Consider the following 19,759-nt stretch of genomic DNA (forward strand, 5'->3'; position numbering starts at 1 on the left):
TGTGTCTTGCGTGCCACATCAACAGTGGGGAAAAAAGAAGTTGTATAGTTTGCAAAACATTGACTGCTTGCGGAAAAAAAACACCTGCAACTGCAATTTTGTTGACCCAACAAAAAAGTCGTGTCCAATGGTACAGAAGTTACAGTAACACAGCATTGTGTCTGGTCTTTCAATCTCAAATCTTTCTCCCATGAATGCATGTACCTTGAACAGATATTAGTTCCTATCACGACAGTAACAATTAATTTTCATCTATTCTAGAGTGGCTTTATTAGTAGCTCTGCTGTGTCCAGGTCCTGGGGTCATGACACACCTTTGGTGGGTTGACCCAGTGATTAGTGCACCTGTGAGTCATGTGGTGTCTGCTGCTCCCCCAAGATGGCTGTCATTAGTCTTTCACAACAAGACTCTGGGGAACTGGACGAGATTTCATACATGCACAATGGATAGATGATAGAGTCAGATTTTGTAATGCGGTTATACTTATAGTTATAGGGAACCTCCTTGATTTTTAAAGTACATGAACAAGAGGTCCATACTAGTAGGGCCATTGATTTTGGAGTTTTAAGATTTTCTTCAGATGAAAAATTCTTGGGACAATGTAAAACATTTTGTAACCCAATAGGTACCCTCCATTTGCCAGATCAATACAATGTCACACTAGTGAGTGGGTCTGCAGAGGTAGGGTTACAACAAATAATGCTTTTATTGTTTTGGCTGTCGAAGTTCAAAATGCCTCAAGTGTATTGACTTGTAAATCATTGACTACGTAGAACGTAAATGTAGACTTAGTCTAATGCATTATTGCAGTTGCAAAAAATATATTTGTGCAATGATGATATATACTTGTCTAGTATACACATCATAGATTTACATGATAGAAATTATTAGATAGATGACACATAGATTTACATTATGTTACAGTAACATAATTGATATTGTTTGTATCAAGGTAGTGCAATATTGCAGTTTAACTGTTGAAAAAATGATTATGATTTCATATTTCCTGATAGCATGTTCAGTCCACATATCCCTAGATGAAAAAAAGCTGAATAATTCATCCATGTTGGACAGTATTTATACAGGCAGTTTGACCACATGACGTCACTGCATTGTCAGACTGGCACATCAATAGGATTGGACAGGCTCATAATTAATTGATCATGGAGGCACCGTGCATCAGGCAGATACGCCTTCCTTTCTCCACAGTTTACAGATCATGCCTCTCTGTGCTATTATTCCATGGGAAAGTCAGTCATAATCAAATCCTGTTGCTGCTTTATTGAATTACGGGTTATGTTGAGCTGCCAGAAAAACGGTGTATTTGAACATGGCTGTGTGGGAGTGTACATTGTCTGCATGGCAAGATTTGATTTTGATGCTGGAAAAGATGTGCTTACTCACTTCTGGTCCTATTTTCTTCTCTTTCGGTATGAATTTGTTAGTGTTGGCTGGAGTTTAACCGTTGCTAGATAATGTAAGGGTTGTTTTTTGCTGTTTATTCAACGTGTGCCAAACATGTGATACAAATATCAGGCCACTTGTTCTCAAGCGTCCGCTGACATGGCAGTGAAACATGCCCCGGTGTGCTCGTATTGACTGTTTGTAACGTCAACAGTGCCCCGCACAACTCACAAGCACTAGCAAAATCAATACCCAACAGCACTTGACGGGCGACCGACTGGATATGCAAATCAGCCGGGCTCAGCTGTATGCTCGATGTACAATAATTGGGAGACAAAGTTCCTCATCCACTTTGCACAAGCCTATAAACAAACAGGATAAATTCCTGTCATCTTGACATAACAAAATTTACCTTCTTGGAGTTGATATGAAAATGTGATCTGATTACAAATAGAGCTAGAGTAGTGTTGTTACATGCAAGACAGCACCTCCCTCCCTCCGAGAGAGAATGGTTGAGTCCTCAGAGGCAGGGATTTTGGCACTGCCGACATGACTGTGCATTAGCCTATGCGGCATCAGAGCCTCCTGAACGTGGATGAATGGTGCTGCACCATGGCTAATTCTGTCTGACTCTGTGTGCTGCCACGTTGAATGTAAGTAGAATACCCTTGTGTAAGTTGTGTTGCATTAGAGAAAGATCTTGAGGTAATCTCTGAGAACAGAAATGGATGGAAATCCTTCTTTACTGGTAACACCTGTGCCGTGTGTGTGCCCCATGTATTGTCTTCCTGGTATGGTGAGCTTAGATTTTCCTCACAAGCAGGCTATAGAACCACAGTTTTCAGGGGTGTTTTTTCTGAAAGGACTGTTATCTAGTATGTACCCCTATCATATTTAGCTGCAGGCCATTTTCAGGGTAATGCGTACAACGTAGCAAGTGCCCCAGCAGCTAGTGCATACCGCTGCCGCCTTAGGGCACTGATGTCACTGCCCCAACCAAAATAGATGACATTCATGCTCTTCCGGGTGCACCCCTACCAAAACAGAATAATACCAGCTGCCACATTATTTCCTAGCAAAGGATGGCTGTACCGCTCCATCATTTTCCCCTGGAAAGCCTCCTGTGATGAAGGTCAAAATAATGATTCCCGACGTGGCTGTTAGTTTCTCTGCACACAGAATATCCAGGTCACTTCTTTGTGATACCATGTCTCTCACAAATTGAATCATTATATCAATCAATGGAGTATGCACAGCAGATTGATTGGATACAGTCAACGCTTCACAGAGCATACCCAAAATGATTCAACATTGAAATTCTTACAATCAGGTTCAGAGAATTAAGGTCCCTCCTAAAGCAACCATTTAAATGACTCTATTATATACAATTACCAAGCCAGTGTAATTTGAGACTACTGTCTGATGATGGTGGCAAGTTGTTCACCCTAGGAAACCGACACAACAAAATTTGATGACAAATTGTGTTCAGCTTGGGCGTGACTAGGACCACAAAATTCTGACATCATTTTCCAAAAGCAATCTATTATCATCAGTTAGACAGCAAAGTATTAAGAGAGATTATGTACCAGGAAGAATAGATTTAAGAAATCAACAGAGGCAACAAAATACGTCTTATTAAGTCCCCTCGTGCTCCGTTCTCTCCGCATGACTGTTGATTTGAAAAGGTGAACGGAGGTCACTCCCATTCTCCCACCTGAGCTCCCAATTATAAGGCAGCGTCAGTGATGAGCCGCAGGGTTCATTCAGATTAATTGGGAAAATTATAACCATGAGCTGCTCCCTTTTATACACCATGAAAACAGGCACGATTCGGGTCAGGCATTTGTAGTCATCATGTAGGCGTGTTGGGGGTAAACAGTTCCAAAGGTCATTTGGACTGCAATGGTGTGTTTTTGTTTGCTAACAGATATAGGGTTATTATGTAATATAAGTAGGGTTGATTACTTCAACATAAGGAGAATATGACCACTCCTTCATATATATTTTCTGTCTGAAAGAAAAAGAAATTTGGACACTTATTTAACCAGGATGTAATTTTAAAAATTGTGAATGTTTATGTTAGATATATTAGATCCAATGATGTAATCCCCAATTCTAAAGATGTGGAACTGATGTAATGATTACAATTCAGCTACACTGATTTTGTTAAGTCATAAATTTGTCAGTTCTATTGTCCCTGTGGTGCAATTCATTAGTACCACCATGCAGATGGAATAAAAAATGTATTAAAAGAAGTTTTGTTTATATAAGTCAGTTTGCATGATACTTTATGCTGTCAGTCTTGAACTTGATAGATTGTCTTTTGGTGCAGCCTCTTTTTCTGCATGAATAATCATCCATTTTTATTCAATTTCTTTTCATATCTGTGTCAGGAAATCACTAAAAGTGAAATTTCGTTATCATGACTTGTCATCAGTCTTGTCCAGGGCAAGGTCATAATACATACACTTTTCCCCAGAAACATTTTTATGTCCTTAAGCTTTGTAAACCCTACTAGTGTTGCTTTGGAGCACAATGTTGATTCAAGATCAGGAAACCCTAACATCACTTGAGTTCATTCCTTCTACAAACTCCTTCTGAATGATTGTAGACCAACTTTACCCCCTACATTTGCGAGGTTGACCCCAGGGTTATGTCCTGACTGTCACAGAGACCAGGGGAGGTACAAGGATCAGTGCAGGAACAATAACCCACTTCCTCTGGGACATACATGTACAGAAAAGTAATCATACTTACAATTAATCTGCCTCTTCAAGCCTGGAGTTATTGAAATAAAGTCACACCTATCAATAATTTCTCAGAAGATAAATATCGCAGCTGGTAAAATTGATGGCATGAGGTCACCTTTTTGACAATACTAATTTTTGTGTGTCTTGAACCTTTATCCGTTGACTTCAGTCATTTCGTTTTAAGATTCTGGACATGTGCTATGTACATGTAGCAGACATGGTGGCAAAAAATGGAGGAAAGCATGACTCTGTTAAACATGGCATGTAATTATATGATTTAAATGGCTTCATCTCCATTGAGCTGCTATCAGAATATTTGAAATTAGACAAGATGACTTTCTCCCTCAGAGAAATCACTGTGCTCCTTTGAACTGATACGACTCCCCTCTTAAACAAAATTTATCTTGACATTCAAGTAATATTGAGGTATGGGCGGAACTTGTTTAGTTTGGGAAACTGGAAAGCTCATGACTGGGTTGATTATGAAAAATTGCTCTCTCAATTATGGAAAATTTGCTTCCTGCCGCATAGTGCCTTCTTGCAAAGGTTGCCAAATTGTGGAGCGTCCCTGTTGACTCTGTGCCTTACATACAAATGAGGGCAGCAGAATATTCTCTAGAAATTTCCTGGTAAATGGATGCTTTTTACCCCCTAATCTTTGTTTTCAGAACTCCTGATCTGTCCCAATTGATATTGAGAATCTTAGATATTTGAAATGATGCTCTTTGGATCTAAATTGAATTAAATCTTGTTTTCTACATTCCTATACATGTAGCTCTTGTATGCTATTCCTTCCTCTTGAAACATTTTTGATGCCGCTGTTCTGAGGTCATGGTTCTCTACACTTCAGTCTCCAGATTGTCCATAATTACCACACATATGAGATTCACAACTCCCCATGGATACGTATGTGTGATTACAGCATTCACCTGGGAGTGGGGAGTAGGGAGAACCATCTGTGTGCATTACCTCAGCTTCATGAAAATGTACATTTTCATTGGGTTACAGTTGACTGTTTTCATACAACGGAATTACAATCTATGATTCATGTTTCTAGATTTGTGGACCGGAAGAATTACAATTAAAACACATCTGAAATGTAATTATTTATGAATTCTTGCATTAACAAAATGTTTACTAATTGAGAAATTCATCATGTGGCATCCAATGTATTATACATGAAGAATGACAGCGATTGTTATGTTCAAATACATATGATAAATCAAGAGAAATAGATGAATTCTATAGGAATTTCTTAAGCAAAGAAATTTCTGAAGTTATAAGGCTTGAAATATAATGATTTCAGGGGAAAATGTGAACAAAATTGATGCAATATTCATGTTACAGGTGGATGTTCCTTATTACATAAATTAACATTTCTGCTGTCTAATCCCCTTAATTTTTCATTACTAAGACAAATTTTATGCGCATAGAAATTTATATGGGATTATGTTGGATTAGTCAGAACCACCTGCTAAATATCACTGGAAAGGTCACATGATGGAAAGGATAATCCTCTGCTTTCAGAAATACATGCATTTCCCAAGGAAGTTACTGGCAATGTCAAGTTTGAAGATTTTGGTTTTTGATCAAAGTATTGGGCAAAATGTAGAATTTTAGCCGTTTTGTTAACTCAAAGGTAAAAGATTAAATTTTCGGCCTGAAATCCTGGTGAGGATGACTCAATTTGCTACAAATAGACTTTATCTAAGTAGGTATTGTTTTTACGCTTGATTTGATTTCATACAAATTTTCTAGTCTGTGTATTGTGTACAAGTCTTGATCTGTCGGCTGTAAATAAATAAAAAAGTATGAAACTAATCTGCAAAAAAGTTGGAAGATTGTTGAATAAAACTGAAGAGCAGTTTCTGAAGTAAAGCCTGGTCTATTGCAGTTGGCACTGATTTCTAGGAAAGCACTTATAAAACTTCAAGAAAAGTCACCTTTACTTAAATGTCAAAGTGCCAAGATGTTACATGTAGAGGCATTAAGTAACTTAAAGTACACACTTACATGTACATGATCAGTTATATGTAAATCTAAACCAGCCACTATTATCGATTGTGAACAGCCCATCCTGTCTTTATGGTAACTAGTGCTTTTAAACTTTGCAACTTAAGCAGAATGTCACATACTATTAGGTTACAGTCAAATTAGTCTCCAGGCATAGGAAGATTTTCTCTTTCGACTAAGCATAATCTTCGATAGATGGATGAATGTTAAGATGTAGGCTGAAAACAATTTCTTTGTACTGTACTTTGTTAAAGGTGAAGGGTGTACATGTATGTACCACACAGACTAGACTGTTTCATGGCCTTTAGAGCTATTATGCATGTTATTAGCTGTGACTGTGACTGCCCCTTCTCCATGGTCTCCAGTGTATAGGTGGACAGACTGGAGCCAGCTAGATCAGTGAACACACTACTGGTTTGCATTGTCTCCTTCAGAGACCATGGACTTTCTTATTTAGGGAGGTCAGACAGTAACTTCCTGCTGCAAGTCTCTTTTAATTCCATTCTTCACAGTTGTCCAACAGGAAAATTGTGATTTTCCTAATTATTCCCATTCTCAATGTTTAGCATCTTCATCAATACTGATTTGTTATAGCATGACAGTCTAATTTTCATATTTCCATCATTATCATTTTTCTTTACAGTGCGGTACTTTTTTTAAAATGTTTTTTTGCTTCTTGGGGCTGTAAAGGCACTTGCGCCCTTAGTATTAGCATGTCAGGTTTATGATTATGATATAATGATGTCCAGCTATGAAGTATTCTATGACACAGGAAGCTCTGAATTAAAGCTAGATGTGAGATGTCCAATAGGTCACCATATGCTGCCGACAATTGACAGCTACTGTGTTGTGTGTACCAGTATTGATCAGTAGGCTCATTTCTGCACACATGGACTGCTGAAAGTCTATCACTCCATTATGATTATTGGTGGACAGGATTTTCCTTCTTAAAGCTTAAAATTTGGTACTTTGGCTGGTTTATCCTAGCACGGCATTCTGAGACAACAAAGATGCCAAATTGAAAATTCAGACCAAATAAATGTGAGATTTAATCATTTTCTTTAAAGTTCGGTTTATGATATTGTCCAAATCAGTGAATTATAGATGATGATACCAAAATTCCACTAAACCTGCATTGTATAATCTAATTTCCAATTCCTACCACAATTACATTACAAGCTGTCCTCATTGATATGTGTATTGATGTTAGATAAAGTACAATCTTGAAAGTTTCTATCTAGACATGATAAAAGACTATGGCTCCCCAAGGGTAAGTCCCTCAGCTCAATATGCTGGGCTGCACAAAAACTTTGATAAGACCGGTGGCATCTATTAGCGCCGCCCGGCACCTAATGTCCGGCATTCTCCATTGAGTCTGTCTTGGACTAGCACTTATTGGATTAGATGTCTATTGATTGTAGCTTCATCAACATTTTACTGGACATGGCTGGGTGAAAGGGTCAGGGGGAGAAACTTTTCAAACTCACCCGTGGATCAGTCACTCTGTAGATGATGTTTTTCAGTGTGAAATGTTGAAGGAAAGGAAAAGTGTTTATTTTTCAGATCCGATGTTCTTTGATGATGTACTGTGTACTGTTTTTCTTTTCAAAATTTATCTGAATTTCTTTTTACTTCCTGTACATTCCATATAATTTTATATGCTTAACTGAAGTGAATGGTAGCTGGAGTTTAATATAAGGTACAATCCCTGGTTTTAGTTCTAGCAGCAGGATACGTCATACCTGCCTCTACTAATGTATGGCTACCCCTCACAAATCATGGCCGCTGTCATGCGTGAAAGTCAACAGCCATCTTACTGGGAAGGTCATCAGTCAAGGTCATGGCTTAAGCCGGGTACTTTCTGCTTGTGCTTTTACAGAAAAACAAAACAGGTAACAGCGTGATAAGAAAAAAACTGTTTCTGAGAATGTCTAGCTGCAATGAAGATTTAGCATTGTGTGGAATTCCCTTGCCTGTCATATAACATTATATTATAACCCAGACAGTGTTATCTCAGGCACTGTGACTCGTTTATGGCTCTTATCTCAACCCCACTAATGAAAATGGCATAAAACGTTGCCTTTTATTTCAGAACATAACTTTATATGGAATACTGACCACAATCATTGTCATAATTCCATGCATACCCATCAAGCTTCACTGCTAGGTTACGTTATCTACCCCTCATAAAAAGTACAGTGATTTAGCATGTTTTTATTGTTGGATACCTCTGTATATCTAGAAGCCATTTTACCCTACCCCATGAAATAGTTTATGATGCTTTTAGATTAAGTATTCAAATCACAATGCGCCATTCAATAGATGGTTCATAAATATCTCACAATCTGGGCACTCGTGGCTTTTATCTGTTAATGTATTGGTTTATGATAAAGGAATATCAGTGACAGGTTGGGTGTTGCTTAGCAACTGGTTGATGAGGAATAGAAGCATTAAATGCTACCGACATGTTCATTGCACACTTATCATAATCTGGGGTCTTATATTTGTTTTTCACTTGAAGTTGTAGATGTTTTGATAAAGTGCATTGGATTGTTGCAACTAACAACTGTGGATAATGGAAATTTTATGTCATGATAATTGTAAGAATACGCTATCAACATACATAATGTACAATGTAGTAATTAAAAAATGGCAGTATTTCCTTTTTTTGTCATTCAAAAATCATCACTTTGAAGTGTTTCATCATGCCAGAGTCACACATAAACTGATAGTGATATTAAATGTGTTTTGCCGTCCATGTGATGCGGGTGGGAGAACTACCTGGGTTATTTCCCCAGTGTCAAACCAATTTTGGCCCCTGTTATATCCTGTCAAGGGCACATCTAATCAAATGTCCATCCTAAAAATTTAGGGTTCCATATGGTGCTTTTATTGACAGATTTGGTAATGATTATCCAGGTTTACTGTTACTGGGCGTGCGTTGAAGATGCGCCATATTTCTCAAAGTCACAGAGTGTTTTAAAGTGATCCGTGGAAAGTCCTTTTACGGCTTCCTAGTATTAGATAGAATTGCTTTCCGGCTTGCCAAAGTTTCTGAGTCGTGATTTGTGGTCTTATTGATGGGAGGAAATTACCATGTATGAAGGATAGGCACTGACTCAGAATACTTTATGAGGATGGCAACTTATAGTCTTATAGACTGATGTTTGCAATGTTGTGCAGTTTCGTGTAGCCTATTTTCTGGGCCCACCAGATTTAAACATCTTTGTAATTCTTTGGCATATAACTAGGACTCTAAAACATAGGAGTCACCATCAGATGCTTCAATTTAAATGTAATTTGATATTAATGATAATATGCAATAATCCTGTCCATGAAGATATTCAATGTAAAGTGACACCACATGAATACTCAAGTTTTGAATTAGCACTTCCGACCAGGTATTTTACATTCTGCGTGTTGCATATTGTAATACATCTCTGTACTACACTACCAAAAATGCTGTTTCTTATTTTTCTTGTTTTCTTATTTTTTCTTATTGAGAGAAAGATTTTCTTCCATAAAGAATTTCAAGAAAACCAAGAAATCTTACGCAAAACCTTTGTATGTTAAATCTTACATTTAGAGTTTTATTCTTGTTTTTCTTAGGTGAAGAGAGGATTTCTAGTCTGATTTTTTATCAGCAAGAATATTCTAGAAATTCTAGTCAATCTTTCTTCCTTATTCTTCACACAATATTTGCTTCTTGTTTGGTGAAATGGAGTATTTTACAGAATCTACTCTTAAGATTTTTATTCTTGCCATACATGAATTTTTCTTTAGACTTTCATTTCACTAGGAAAACATTCTTGACATTTCTTGTTTTCTTGATTTAGGAAGTCTGAGGAATATGATTCTTGCTATTCTTAGTATATCTAAGAAGATGTAAGGATTTTCTTGACCAAATACAGTTAAGAAAAATGAGAAAATCAAGAAACTGTAAAACAAGTAATTCCCAAGTGTTTTCTGTTCGAATTCCTTTTCCACAAAGTTAAAGAAAGATGTTTCCTGCTTTTCTGTGTTATCTAAAAATGAAAGTTCGAATTTGCATGATTTCCTTTCTTTTCTTAACATTGTAAAGCTCAAGAAGATAATTATTGTTTTTCTTGTAATGAGAAAGTAAATTATGCTAATTTAGTACTCCCATCATCCTTTGCTGTAAAGAGAGTTTGAATGTGGACCGTTGAGTTTGGGCTCCAGCTGTATTTGCCTGATGTGCGGTTTAGATCTTACAATAATAGGGAAAGATGTGGCTAGTTTCGTGAGGACACTTTTTGGTATCATGTGGGACTCACTACACAGCGTAGATGACTTGTTTTAAGTTCCAAAATGCTTCCTCAGGCCAACGCCATCAACAGATATGCTCCAGGTATGTTATAGCCTGTCTTGCATGAAAATAACTTATTTCCCAAGTAGATACTCTTAGTTTTGTGTTTGTGGTTGCATGATACAGCCAACCAGTAATTGCAGAGCATGTACGTTTAGTGCAGTTATACCTAAAAGGTACTAAAAAAGCTGAAGTATATCATTTTCAAGCAAATGCACAAGCCCCCCTCCCCCATGCATGTATATGGGGGAGGGGGGCGATATAGGAAAATGACAGTCACTAACTCTTTGTGTGTTTTTCTAGGCTTAGAAACCTTTGTTGTGTTTGTGGTTGCATGATACAGCCAACCAGTAATTGCAGAACATGTACGTTAAGTGCAGTAATACCTACAAGGTACTAAAAAAGTATAAGTATAACATTTTCAAGCAAATGCACAAGCCCCCATCCCCATGCATGTATAAGGGGGAGGGGGGCGATGTAGGAAAATGATAGTCATCGTCATCTTTTTTGTGTGTTTTTCTAGACTTAGAAACCTGTTGGACCAAAGAAGATGCCCCCGTCTCGAGTTTGGAAAATCTTTCAACAATTACAAGTCATTGATTATAAGAAGGACAGCTACAACACTGCAGAACTGACAGTTTTAGAAGGACAATTAGTTATTTGTATGAGCACAGAGAAAATATGCTTTTATCACAGCATCAAATGTGAAACATTTATGGAAACAATTGTATTGCAAACTGGTTGATCTTTGCAATCCTTGGTTAAGAATGGGCATTAGAAAGAAAAATCCAAAACTGTGTATTAAACAATTAGATCAATGATAATAAATATGATTGGAACATGTTTAAATTATATTATCATTGATTTATTAAATGGTATTCTTGATTCAAGACCTCCATCTTGATTCAAGAAACTGTTTCTAGGTTTAAGGAATTCATTCTTGAGGACAGAAAGGTATTCCTACAACAAGAACCTCACTCTTAGTGGAAGAAACTCATTCTAGGTGTAATAAAGTCATTCTTGAGGACAGAAAGGTATTCCTACAACAAGAACCTCACTCTTAGTGCAAGAAACTCATTATAGGTGTAATAAATTCATTCTTGAGGACAGAAAGGTATTCCTATTACAAGAACCTCACTCTCAGTGGAGGAAACTCATTCTAGATGTAAGAAATTCATTCTTGAGGTCAGAAAGGTATTCCTATTTCAAGAACCTCGCTCTTAGTGGAAGAAACTCATTCTAGGTGTAAGAAATTCATTCTTGAGGTCAGAAAGGTATTCCTATTTCAAGAACCTCGCTCTTAGTGGAAGAAACTCATTCTAGATGTAATAAAGTCATTCTTGAGGACAGAAAGGTATTCCTATTTCAAGAACCTCCCTCTTAGTGCAAAAAACTTATTCTAGGTGTAAGAAATTTATCCTTGAGGACAGAAGAAATAAGGAAATGTCAGTGAGGACGTAACAAATATAAACTTTTTCTTAGAATATTTTTCTCTGAAATTTATATATCTTAGATAAAAATTCTGTGCCAAAGAAGAATCATAACAACAAGAAAATTTATTTCGAGGTTTTAGTCACATATGTGTGAGAAAAAACAACTTGGTCTGAGAAAAATATTCTAAGAAAAAGTTTATATTCCTTACGTCCTCACTGACATTTCCTTATTCGTTCTTATTCTTGCACACAGAATAATTTTCTTTCTGGAAGATAACTTTTCTTCAACAAAGAAAAAACAAGAAAAAACGAGAATGGCATTTTTTGTAGTGTACCTGTCAGGACAATTTCTTCGTTGACTTGATTCTCGCTTGAAAAAGTTTTCTTACATCTCGCAGCAGGTGGTTTGCAAGATTGCTCATGTCTCCAGGCATGTGCAGGCTTGCTTAAGGAGAAGCCATGATCGACATTCGTAATCTCACTACATTGTAGCTGCAAAGCAAAAAAGGTCATTCCTGAGTGCTAGATTTTCAGAAGCCTGAATCTCTCTTACTGGTGCCCATTGAGTGTCGATGTTGGTTTTCTTAGAAGGTGTTGCTAACACCTTTCAAGATAACTGCCCTCAACACTCTGAATTACCTTAGGGATTCATATCTTTACAGCTTTGAAAGGTTAGATATTCAAAGGCTATGTTGTACTGAAAGGTCACCATTATGGGTATTAGATCCAATTTGTAATACAGTCAGTGCATATATCTGAGCCTGTGTATAGTGCATGTTGTCGAGGGCTCTCTCCCTATATATTCACCATGACGTCATGCCATCATTCTGCCTTGCCTACAGCGCAGTAACAGTTTCCTCCCACACTGCCACCTCAGCAGAAACTTCCCTCCCAGCCACATCTATATTCAGTGTAGAAAGGGAAGCGCTTCTTTATCTGCATTATTACTGTAAAGGGCTGGGACTGCTGGCAGCTGTTAGGGTGATTTATATTCCGCCGGTGTCGCACGGCGCTTCAGATCCCGACAGGTAAGATTATTCCATGGTGCTGGCCACTGTGATGGCATTCTATTTCTCCTAATGACCATCAGATCGCCAGACTCGTTTTATCGCCGGTGTGTAATGATCTGTTCCACAGCTACAAAATCGTGCCTATCAGATGTGGTGAAACAGAAGACTTACTACAAGGCACCAGCCTCATTGAATTGCAAGCTACAATGTCTGGCATGGTTATGTGATGAATTATAGACCCTGTGAGTGCTTCTGTGATTTTTGTCAAAGGTGTATTTCTTTTTCAAAAGCATCTTTTGCCAAATACTATGTATTTCTCTGGATTGATAGATATTACGGTATATTGGTAAGAAGTTATCCTCTATAGATGCTGATCATAACTAAAGAAATGTCATTTGTATTTAGCATTAATGGTTGACACGCTGTGCAGCTTTTATGAGGCCATGAATCCAATACTGATTTGGACATGTAAAAATCTTTTGTAACAGATGTGCAGTAGGTACTGTAGGTTTTCCCCTTTCTGCCATCAATATGTGCTAGTTCATACAAACTGAGACGTTTTTGCAATCACTATTGATGGTAGATGTTAATGGCAATCGTAAAAGATGCACTCTACGGGTTTAAAAGTACAGAGGGAATTGGATTGTCCTTTAAACTGCACATCACTGCATTCATAAAATACCAGTACTAATGGGAAAACAACTATCATGTGGTACATCTTGACCTGTCCTTTATTGTGAAGGTCATTGATATAGATAGGTAAAAACAAAGTGATTGTGTCCGTCCATAGCATGTGTGTCCATCTGAATTACAATTATAGTAACCCCACATCCTGTTAGAAAGCACTGCAGTTGTCATCTTATTGTAACAGTTCAGAAAACCATTCCCCGAGTTTGAAGCACAGGGACCATTTTCTATAGATATTATGTAGATGAGAACATGTGTGTATATGTCACTTAATGGGTTAAAGGTCACTTCCTGTCCTGAAATAACCCTCACAAGTAACCATAGCAACATCACCTGCCATTCATTCTACAACAATGTACTAAGAGTCAACCACTTGGAAGACAAAGAGGTGGGAAAAGAAGTCATTGGCAGACTTGGGATTGTTCCAAGGATGTTATAGAAATATTGAAATCTGTTAACCCCTGAAGGCTTTGCTGCAGGGAGACCTGCAGATATTCAACTCGCTGTTTGAATATCCTTTTCCTGCCTGGGCTGGAATAATTGCAGAAACAGCAAAAGTGTCTATTTCACAGATCATTTACTGCACTCTTCTTGCTTTCCTTTGGGGACCAAAATTGCTCTTGTTTTGCAATATACATGCATTTACCCTGGTGTAGCTGATATGAGTGGCAGTTATGATGACAGAATATAGTCACCATCATCAATCACATTATTAGAGGTCTTCATTTATGCATACTCTGACGACCTTGCTGGAAACCGTCTCATGTTCAAGACCTCCCATCCTGTGCCATCTATCCGTCTGTGTCCGTGCTGCCATCGGGGCATGAAACTGTGGCAGCGGTAATGTGGCATGGGTGAGTCATCCCTGCAACATGATGGCACCCAGTCGTGGTGCTGAATTATTGATTATTGTTAAACTTACAAATACATGATGCATCACGATCACCTGTGTCCGATATTGTCAAGGACTCAAGCTGCTGCCATCTCCAGTATAGTGGTATCTACATAGGGGTTGCCCCCAAATAACCCCTTCAGGGGCAAAGTAGAGGTGGAGTTGAGGTCCCGGGCTAAGGCGGGCAGGCCTCCAGCCTGGCACGGAACGATTCAACGGTGGGAGCCGTCGCAACCGTGCCAGGCAGGGTATTCCATGGTGGGATGGTACGAGGAAAGAAAGAGTGTTTATATGTGTCAGTTCTTGCGTGGATGGTGTAAAACTTGAGGTCGTGGCTCCCCCGGGTATCTATCAACTTTAACCCCAGAAGTACATGTATCAAGCAAATATGTGTCTGTTTCGAAAGTCCAGCAAATCGTATTTGGTCTTTTTTACTTGCCTTGGGTTTAAGGTCTAATGTAGTATTTGCTGGTACAACATATCTGATATATAAGAAGTAAAAAGAGGGCAAATTTTCCATCCATGTCAATGTGCTTCACATACATTGTGTACACCTATCATTGATTTTTCCAATGCCCCCTCCCCCAATCACCCTCCCTAAAACCTCTTATTACAATGTCATGATCTATGTAATACCCGACGTTCAGATGCTGTTGTTTCCTTATTGCCAATTCTTCCCATTGCCCGTAGAAGGTCTCCAAAAATCAAGCTTTGCTGTTCTTAGTGAGGTTCAAAAACAAGGATGTTCAAAAACAACATAATTCTATGGATTCTTGTACAGTCATTGATTTGTATAATCCGATCCATCAAAACTATGTTGCAATGTATTAAGTTACAGCTACATAATGTAACGTACTTGTCTGTCAATCATGCTCCGGCAGGCATGAACATTGTCTTATCTTGCAAAGCCAGCATACCCAGCTGAAACAAGCATATCTTTTCATCACTCTTTAACGTCTGACTTCACCAGGAGCCGTGTTTGCCTGAGTGTATTCCTTGTACAAAAGCATTTCTAGAGAAAAATTTATCTGATTTTGTATTCAAGACAAGAATACCATCTCTCGCCCAGCAGACTCCCCACTCAGAAGGATTAGAGATTATAGGGGAGAAACCATGAGGGCACATCAATAGGTTATCCTCCCCTGTGTGATACTGTAGGCCTGCTCCTTTGTTCAAATTGGGGGCACAGCCCTGTTGACTTCAGCAAATTTCCTCTGCCAGTAAGCTCCTGCCCAAGTTTAGGGCTAAGGGATCATGCCGGAATGATTGTGATTCAGGATTGGTACTGCCTCACTCAACCAATATTTTCCACTGCTGGCCGTACTAAATTCAAATTTCTCAGCAGCTTACCCTGTGAACTTTTTTTTACAGTATCAGCTTGTAGACTGTTTCAATTCTCGCTGACATTAGTGTGAATCGTATTGTCCTTTACATGTATCAGAGAAAACAATTATGAAACTTATTTTGTTGCATACAATATGAATTGTGCATCGGTAAAATTCTTTTTTTGTTTGTGCTATATTTTTGTATTCAACTTGTGGAGAGAACTTCTATCAAAGCTAAGGATGATGATTTCTTAGTGGAAGTGTTGTGCAACAGAAAACTGGTTGTCTGTGGTCAAGTTTGAAGTCGTTTACTTCCTTGAGTCTTTCTCTGGAGGCCATAGCAGACATTATTCATGCAAGGAAAATGTTCTGTATCAGTATCTCTGAGCACAATTGTTTAAATGTATCTCATTGTTATGTAACAGCTTCCTCTGGGTCAGACACAAATTTCACATGCCCGATAGCCACCTGCGAGGGTAGCATACTTAATAGATTACTATAACAGGTAAGCAATGCACTTAAGACATGATCCCCAGGTGCTACACAGAATCAAGTGCAGGCTGGCTGTCAGCCAAGCTTCTCCCATGGATTTGCATCCTGCATGTTATAGATTTTCTGGCACCACCAGCCTAGCAGGAAATTTGTCACAGCAGTGTTTTCCCAGAAAATATGATTCCTCGGGGAGATTTACAATTATCTGTGTCAGTTTTCCCAGAAAAAATCCCTGCCTTTTACTCAGGTAAATAATTGAGTATATCCCTGGAATTTTTCTGGTATTTGCATACATTCTTAAATCTTGTGCGACGTGTTGGCCATACAGATTATGTGTACAGTCAGTAGAGTTCATACAATGGCATCCATGATTGGCTGTAAATGTACGTGTTATTTCCTTGATTCTACCTTACGGCCTATCTTATTGGTGGCGCCAGGACTAGAGCAGGCCATTACAGGGAAAGGTTACGGGTACCCACAGTCGTTGATGGTACTCATGTCGCTACATTCAGACAGGACACCCACCTGGACCTTTGCCATATCTCCACTCTGGGAAATCAATGTTATTTCTCATCTGACTGAGCACAACAGAAATTGTACTGAACATTTGTTAGATGTGGCTTGACCCTTTGTGACAAAGCTATGAGCTCAGGTAACGTTTTGTGACGTCCAATCTTGTGGGAGCCTAATTTTGCAACAGTGATATGACAAAATCAAGGGCTGTTCCAAAACAGAAGTAAAATAGCTTCTGTATCATTGATTGTGTAAGAAATATCAAATTGTGAGCCAGGAATCCCCCCCCCCTAAATGTTATTGCCAGGCTTTTCTTGGTAGAATTTGAATCATTCAACCCTCCTGACTGCTTGACTGACGTGTAGCGATGATGTGGCAATGCTGTTACCCCTTGTCCATGGTCAAGCGCAATGTTTGCAGAGAATCCCCTCAAATGCAAAGACATGACATGCAGCTTTGTGCTGCAGATAGGCTCCTAATCCCCATTCTGAGTGGTTTCTAGACTATGTAATCGAATACCTCGCAGGTCAGACATTGCTTGAATGTATAATGCACTGGATGAAAGTTCATGGTCAATGCTACAAGTGATGCGAGATTGACCCTGTGAATGTTAATGTGATAATGATTTCATCATTGTGAAATTCGGGAGTTTGATTGACAAAAAATTGATGTGGATATGAATTTGGGGGAAAACGTGAGATCCAATGTTGTAGAGTCATAGTCATAAATTTGATTGATCAGTTTGCTTTAAGTGTTTGGCTTTTTGTACATGTTTTAAACATTTTCTCAGTTGATATGTGTCTTTGCCTTTCATCACCTCAAACGACATGTTGTTCTATGCTTTTAGGCTTGTATGGACAATGCTACTACTTGATATTCTTGTAAGGTCAGATAGGAGATAAGAAAATAAAACAAAGATTAGAATTTAAAAGTATAGCTACACAGTTTATATCTTTAGTAAATGCTTACATTGTCATCAATGTTCTTATTGTGGCATGTGCTAAATCAAATACAGGAAAATACCTGAGTCTGTTCTTACTACAGATCGAAGTCAAGATCAAAGTGTTTACTTTTAGCAGTCTGTTATGTTACCGCTCCATTGCAATATTACCATTGATTATGAATTTGAAATTACATTTCCAATGATTCAGTTTTGGACTCATTCCTCACCAATGACATTAATGTTTTAGTTGGAAATGTACATTGATTTAAGTAACTTTGTTTGAATTGACAAAAGATGTTATGTCGAGACATTAACTGTGTCCTTCTCTTTTCATGAGAATTTCTTTCAAATGAATGCAGAATGTGTTATCATCAAAGCTAAAAGAATTTTGTTATATTGACATCTTAGTGATTAGTATTCTCAGTTCCTTTGGTCTGTCCAATATTTGGGTAGTAATTTTCGGACAGAAGATGTGTCTTTCTGTCCCCAGAGGTTTATCATCAGCTTACAGTTGACATTTTCACATATGAATACATAATATGTTCACAATTGCAGCAATATTATTTCATTAGTTTTATCTTTAGATTTCAACTTTACACTTTTTATTTCATTGACAGAAAAATTGTAAATAAGGCAATATGATATTGTGTAGTTAGTGTAAATGTCGTATTTTGAACATCCATGTTTTTTTTAATACTCTAACACTAATTATCAGTTTCCGTTGTTTCTCACTACTGGTTATTGCCATTTCCTAGAAAAAGCTTATTGATATATAACTTCCAAGAATCCAAAATTCATTCCCTTATATCTTAAGGTGAGCTGCTGAAAAAGCTTTTAGATCATTTCAAACATCTGTCACCCACCAAATGTAATATCAATCAGAGAACACAATCAGACATCAAGAGATATTCTTTCCTTTGAACCTCCAGTGAAGAGCTCTCCCATTGGAGGAGCAATTAGCTTTCCTCCTTGAAGACGTGCATGTAATGAATGCTCCCTTTTATCTCTTCTCTTAGACGTCAGTTGGACGAGCTCCACCAGCAGCGGCTGCTGGCAGAAGAGGAACACCAGCGTCTGCAGGCTGAGATGGCAGAGAAGCAAAAGGCCCATCAAGAAGCCATCGAGAGACAGCGAGCACTACTGGAGAGACTCAGGCAGGAGGCAGACGGAGCTCAGTCTGTAGCAGACCAGGAAATCCAAGAGGCAAGGAGAAGACTTGCCCAGGAAATACAGGAAGGTATGGCTTATAGCGTTTTTAGTGTGTGTTGTGTGTCCTTTCTGCTTGTTTGTGGCATTGTGGATTAGCTACAGTTTTTACTACAATGCTGGCCTTTATACTGTGAATTTTGAAATTGTTGTGGTGTTTTTTAAGTCCATGGTTTTTGAGATTATACTGCAAAATCATCATGCTGCAAACATATGCTGTTTTTCATTGTGTTACAATTGTTTCAATTGTGGACTGAAAGCCACCGCGAAGTCTTGATTTTCACTGTACAGTGAAATTCAAATGCTGCAAACTTACATGTAGATGAAATTACAGTAATTAGATGAAGTTGTCAATATTTTCCTGCATTTTGTTGTCTTACTCAGCTGAAGATCTAAAACAGAAGCAGCAGCAGCTGGAGAGGCAGGAGTTTGCTGTGCAGACAGACAGCATGGAGTCCCGGGAGGCAGGGATACAGTACGACGTCATGGGCCAGCCCAGGGACAAGACAAAACCAACCACTCAGTCCACATCAACCACAGCCACTACGCTAACAGATCAGGTCTGTTTCTCTGCATTTCTGTTTTGTGCGTGTCTGTAGAGCGGGTGAAAAATCTCATCACATGGACCTTCGACACTTTGATGTATGGAGTGCCTCTCGGCATCGATATAGTACCGGCTAAGTTCAACAGCATGACTTAAATTATTCATGAATGAAATCAATGTTGATCTGTCTTAACGTATTACCTCTGTGAGTCTGCTCCCA

At 38.4% G+C, this 19,759-nt stretch overlaps 1 protein-coding gene and 1 long non-coding RNA gene across 7 annotated transcripts in view; both read left to right on the top strand.

Moving 5' to 3' along the window:
* Positions 1-19,759, top strand: part of LOC136432749 (mucin-17-like) — a 94,628-nt gene that overhangs the window by 52,292 nt on the left and 22,577 nt on the right. For 5 of the 6 annotated variants that reach the window (XR_010755570.1, XM_066424224.1, XM_066424221.1 and 2 more), the window contains 2 exons: positions 18,806-19,026; positions 19,380-19,555. Coding sequence is in view for 5 of the 6 variants with exons in the window: in XM_066424224.1 (XP_066280321.1) it covers positions 18,806-19,026; positions 19,380-19,555 (397 nt within the window). In the remaining variant the exon portion in view is untranslated. Of the gene's footprint in view, positions 1-1,931; positions 2,058-18,805; positions 19,027-19,379; positions 19,556-19,759 lie in introns of those variants that run through there. The other variant, XM_066424225.1, reaches the window with a different exon arrangement.
* Positions 9,612-11,491, top strand: LOC136432748 (uncharacterized). Its single transcript, XR_010755569.1, has 2 exons — positions 9,612-10,536; positions 11,018-11,491. It is a non-coding gene; the product is annotated as an uncharacterized lncRNA (long non-coding RNA).

The sequence above is a fragment of the Branchiostoma lanceolatum genome, chromosome 4 (genome assembly GCF_035083965.1).
Source record: "Branchiostoma lanceolatum isolate klBraLanc5 chromosome 4, klBraLanc5.hap2, whole genome shotgun sequence".
Taxonomy (NCBI): domain Eukaryota; kingdom Metazoa; phylum Chordata; class Leptocardii; order Amphioxiformes; family Branchiostomatidae; genus Branchiostoma; species Branchiostoma lanceolatum.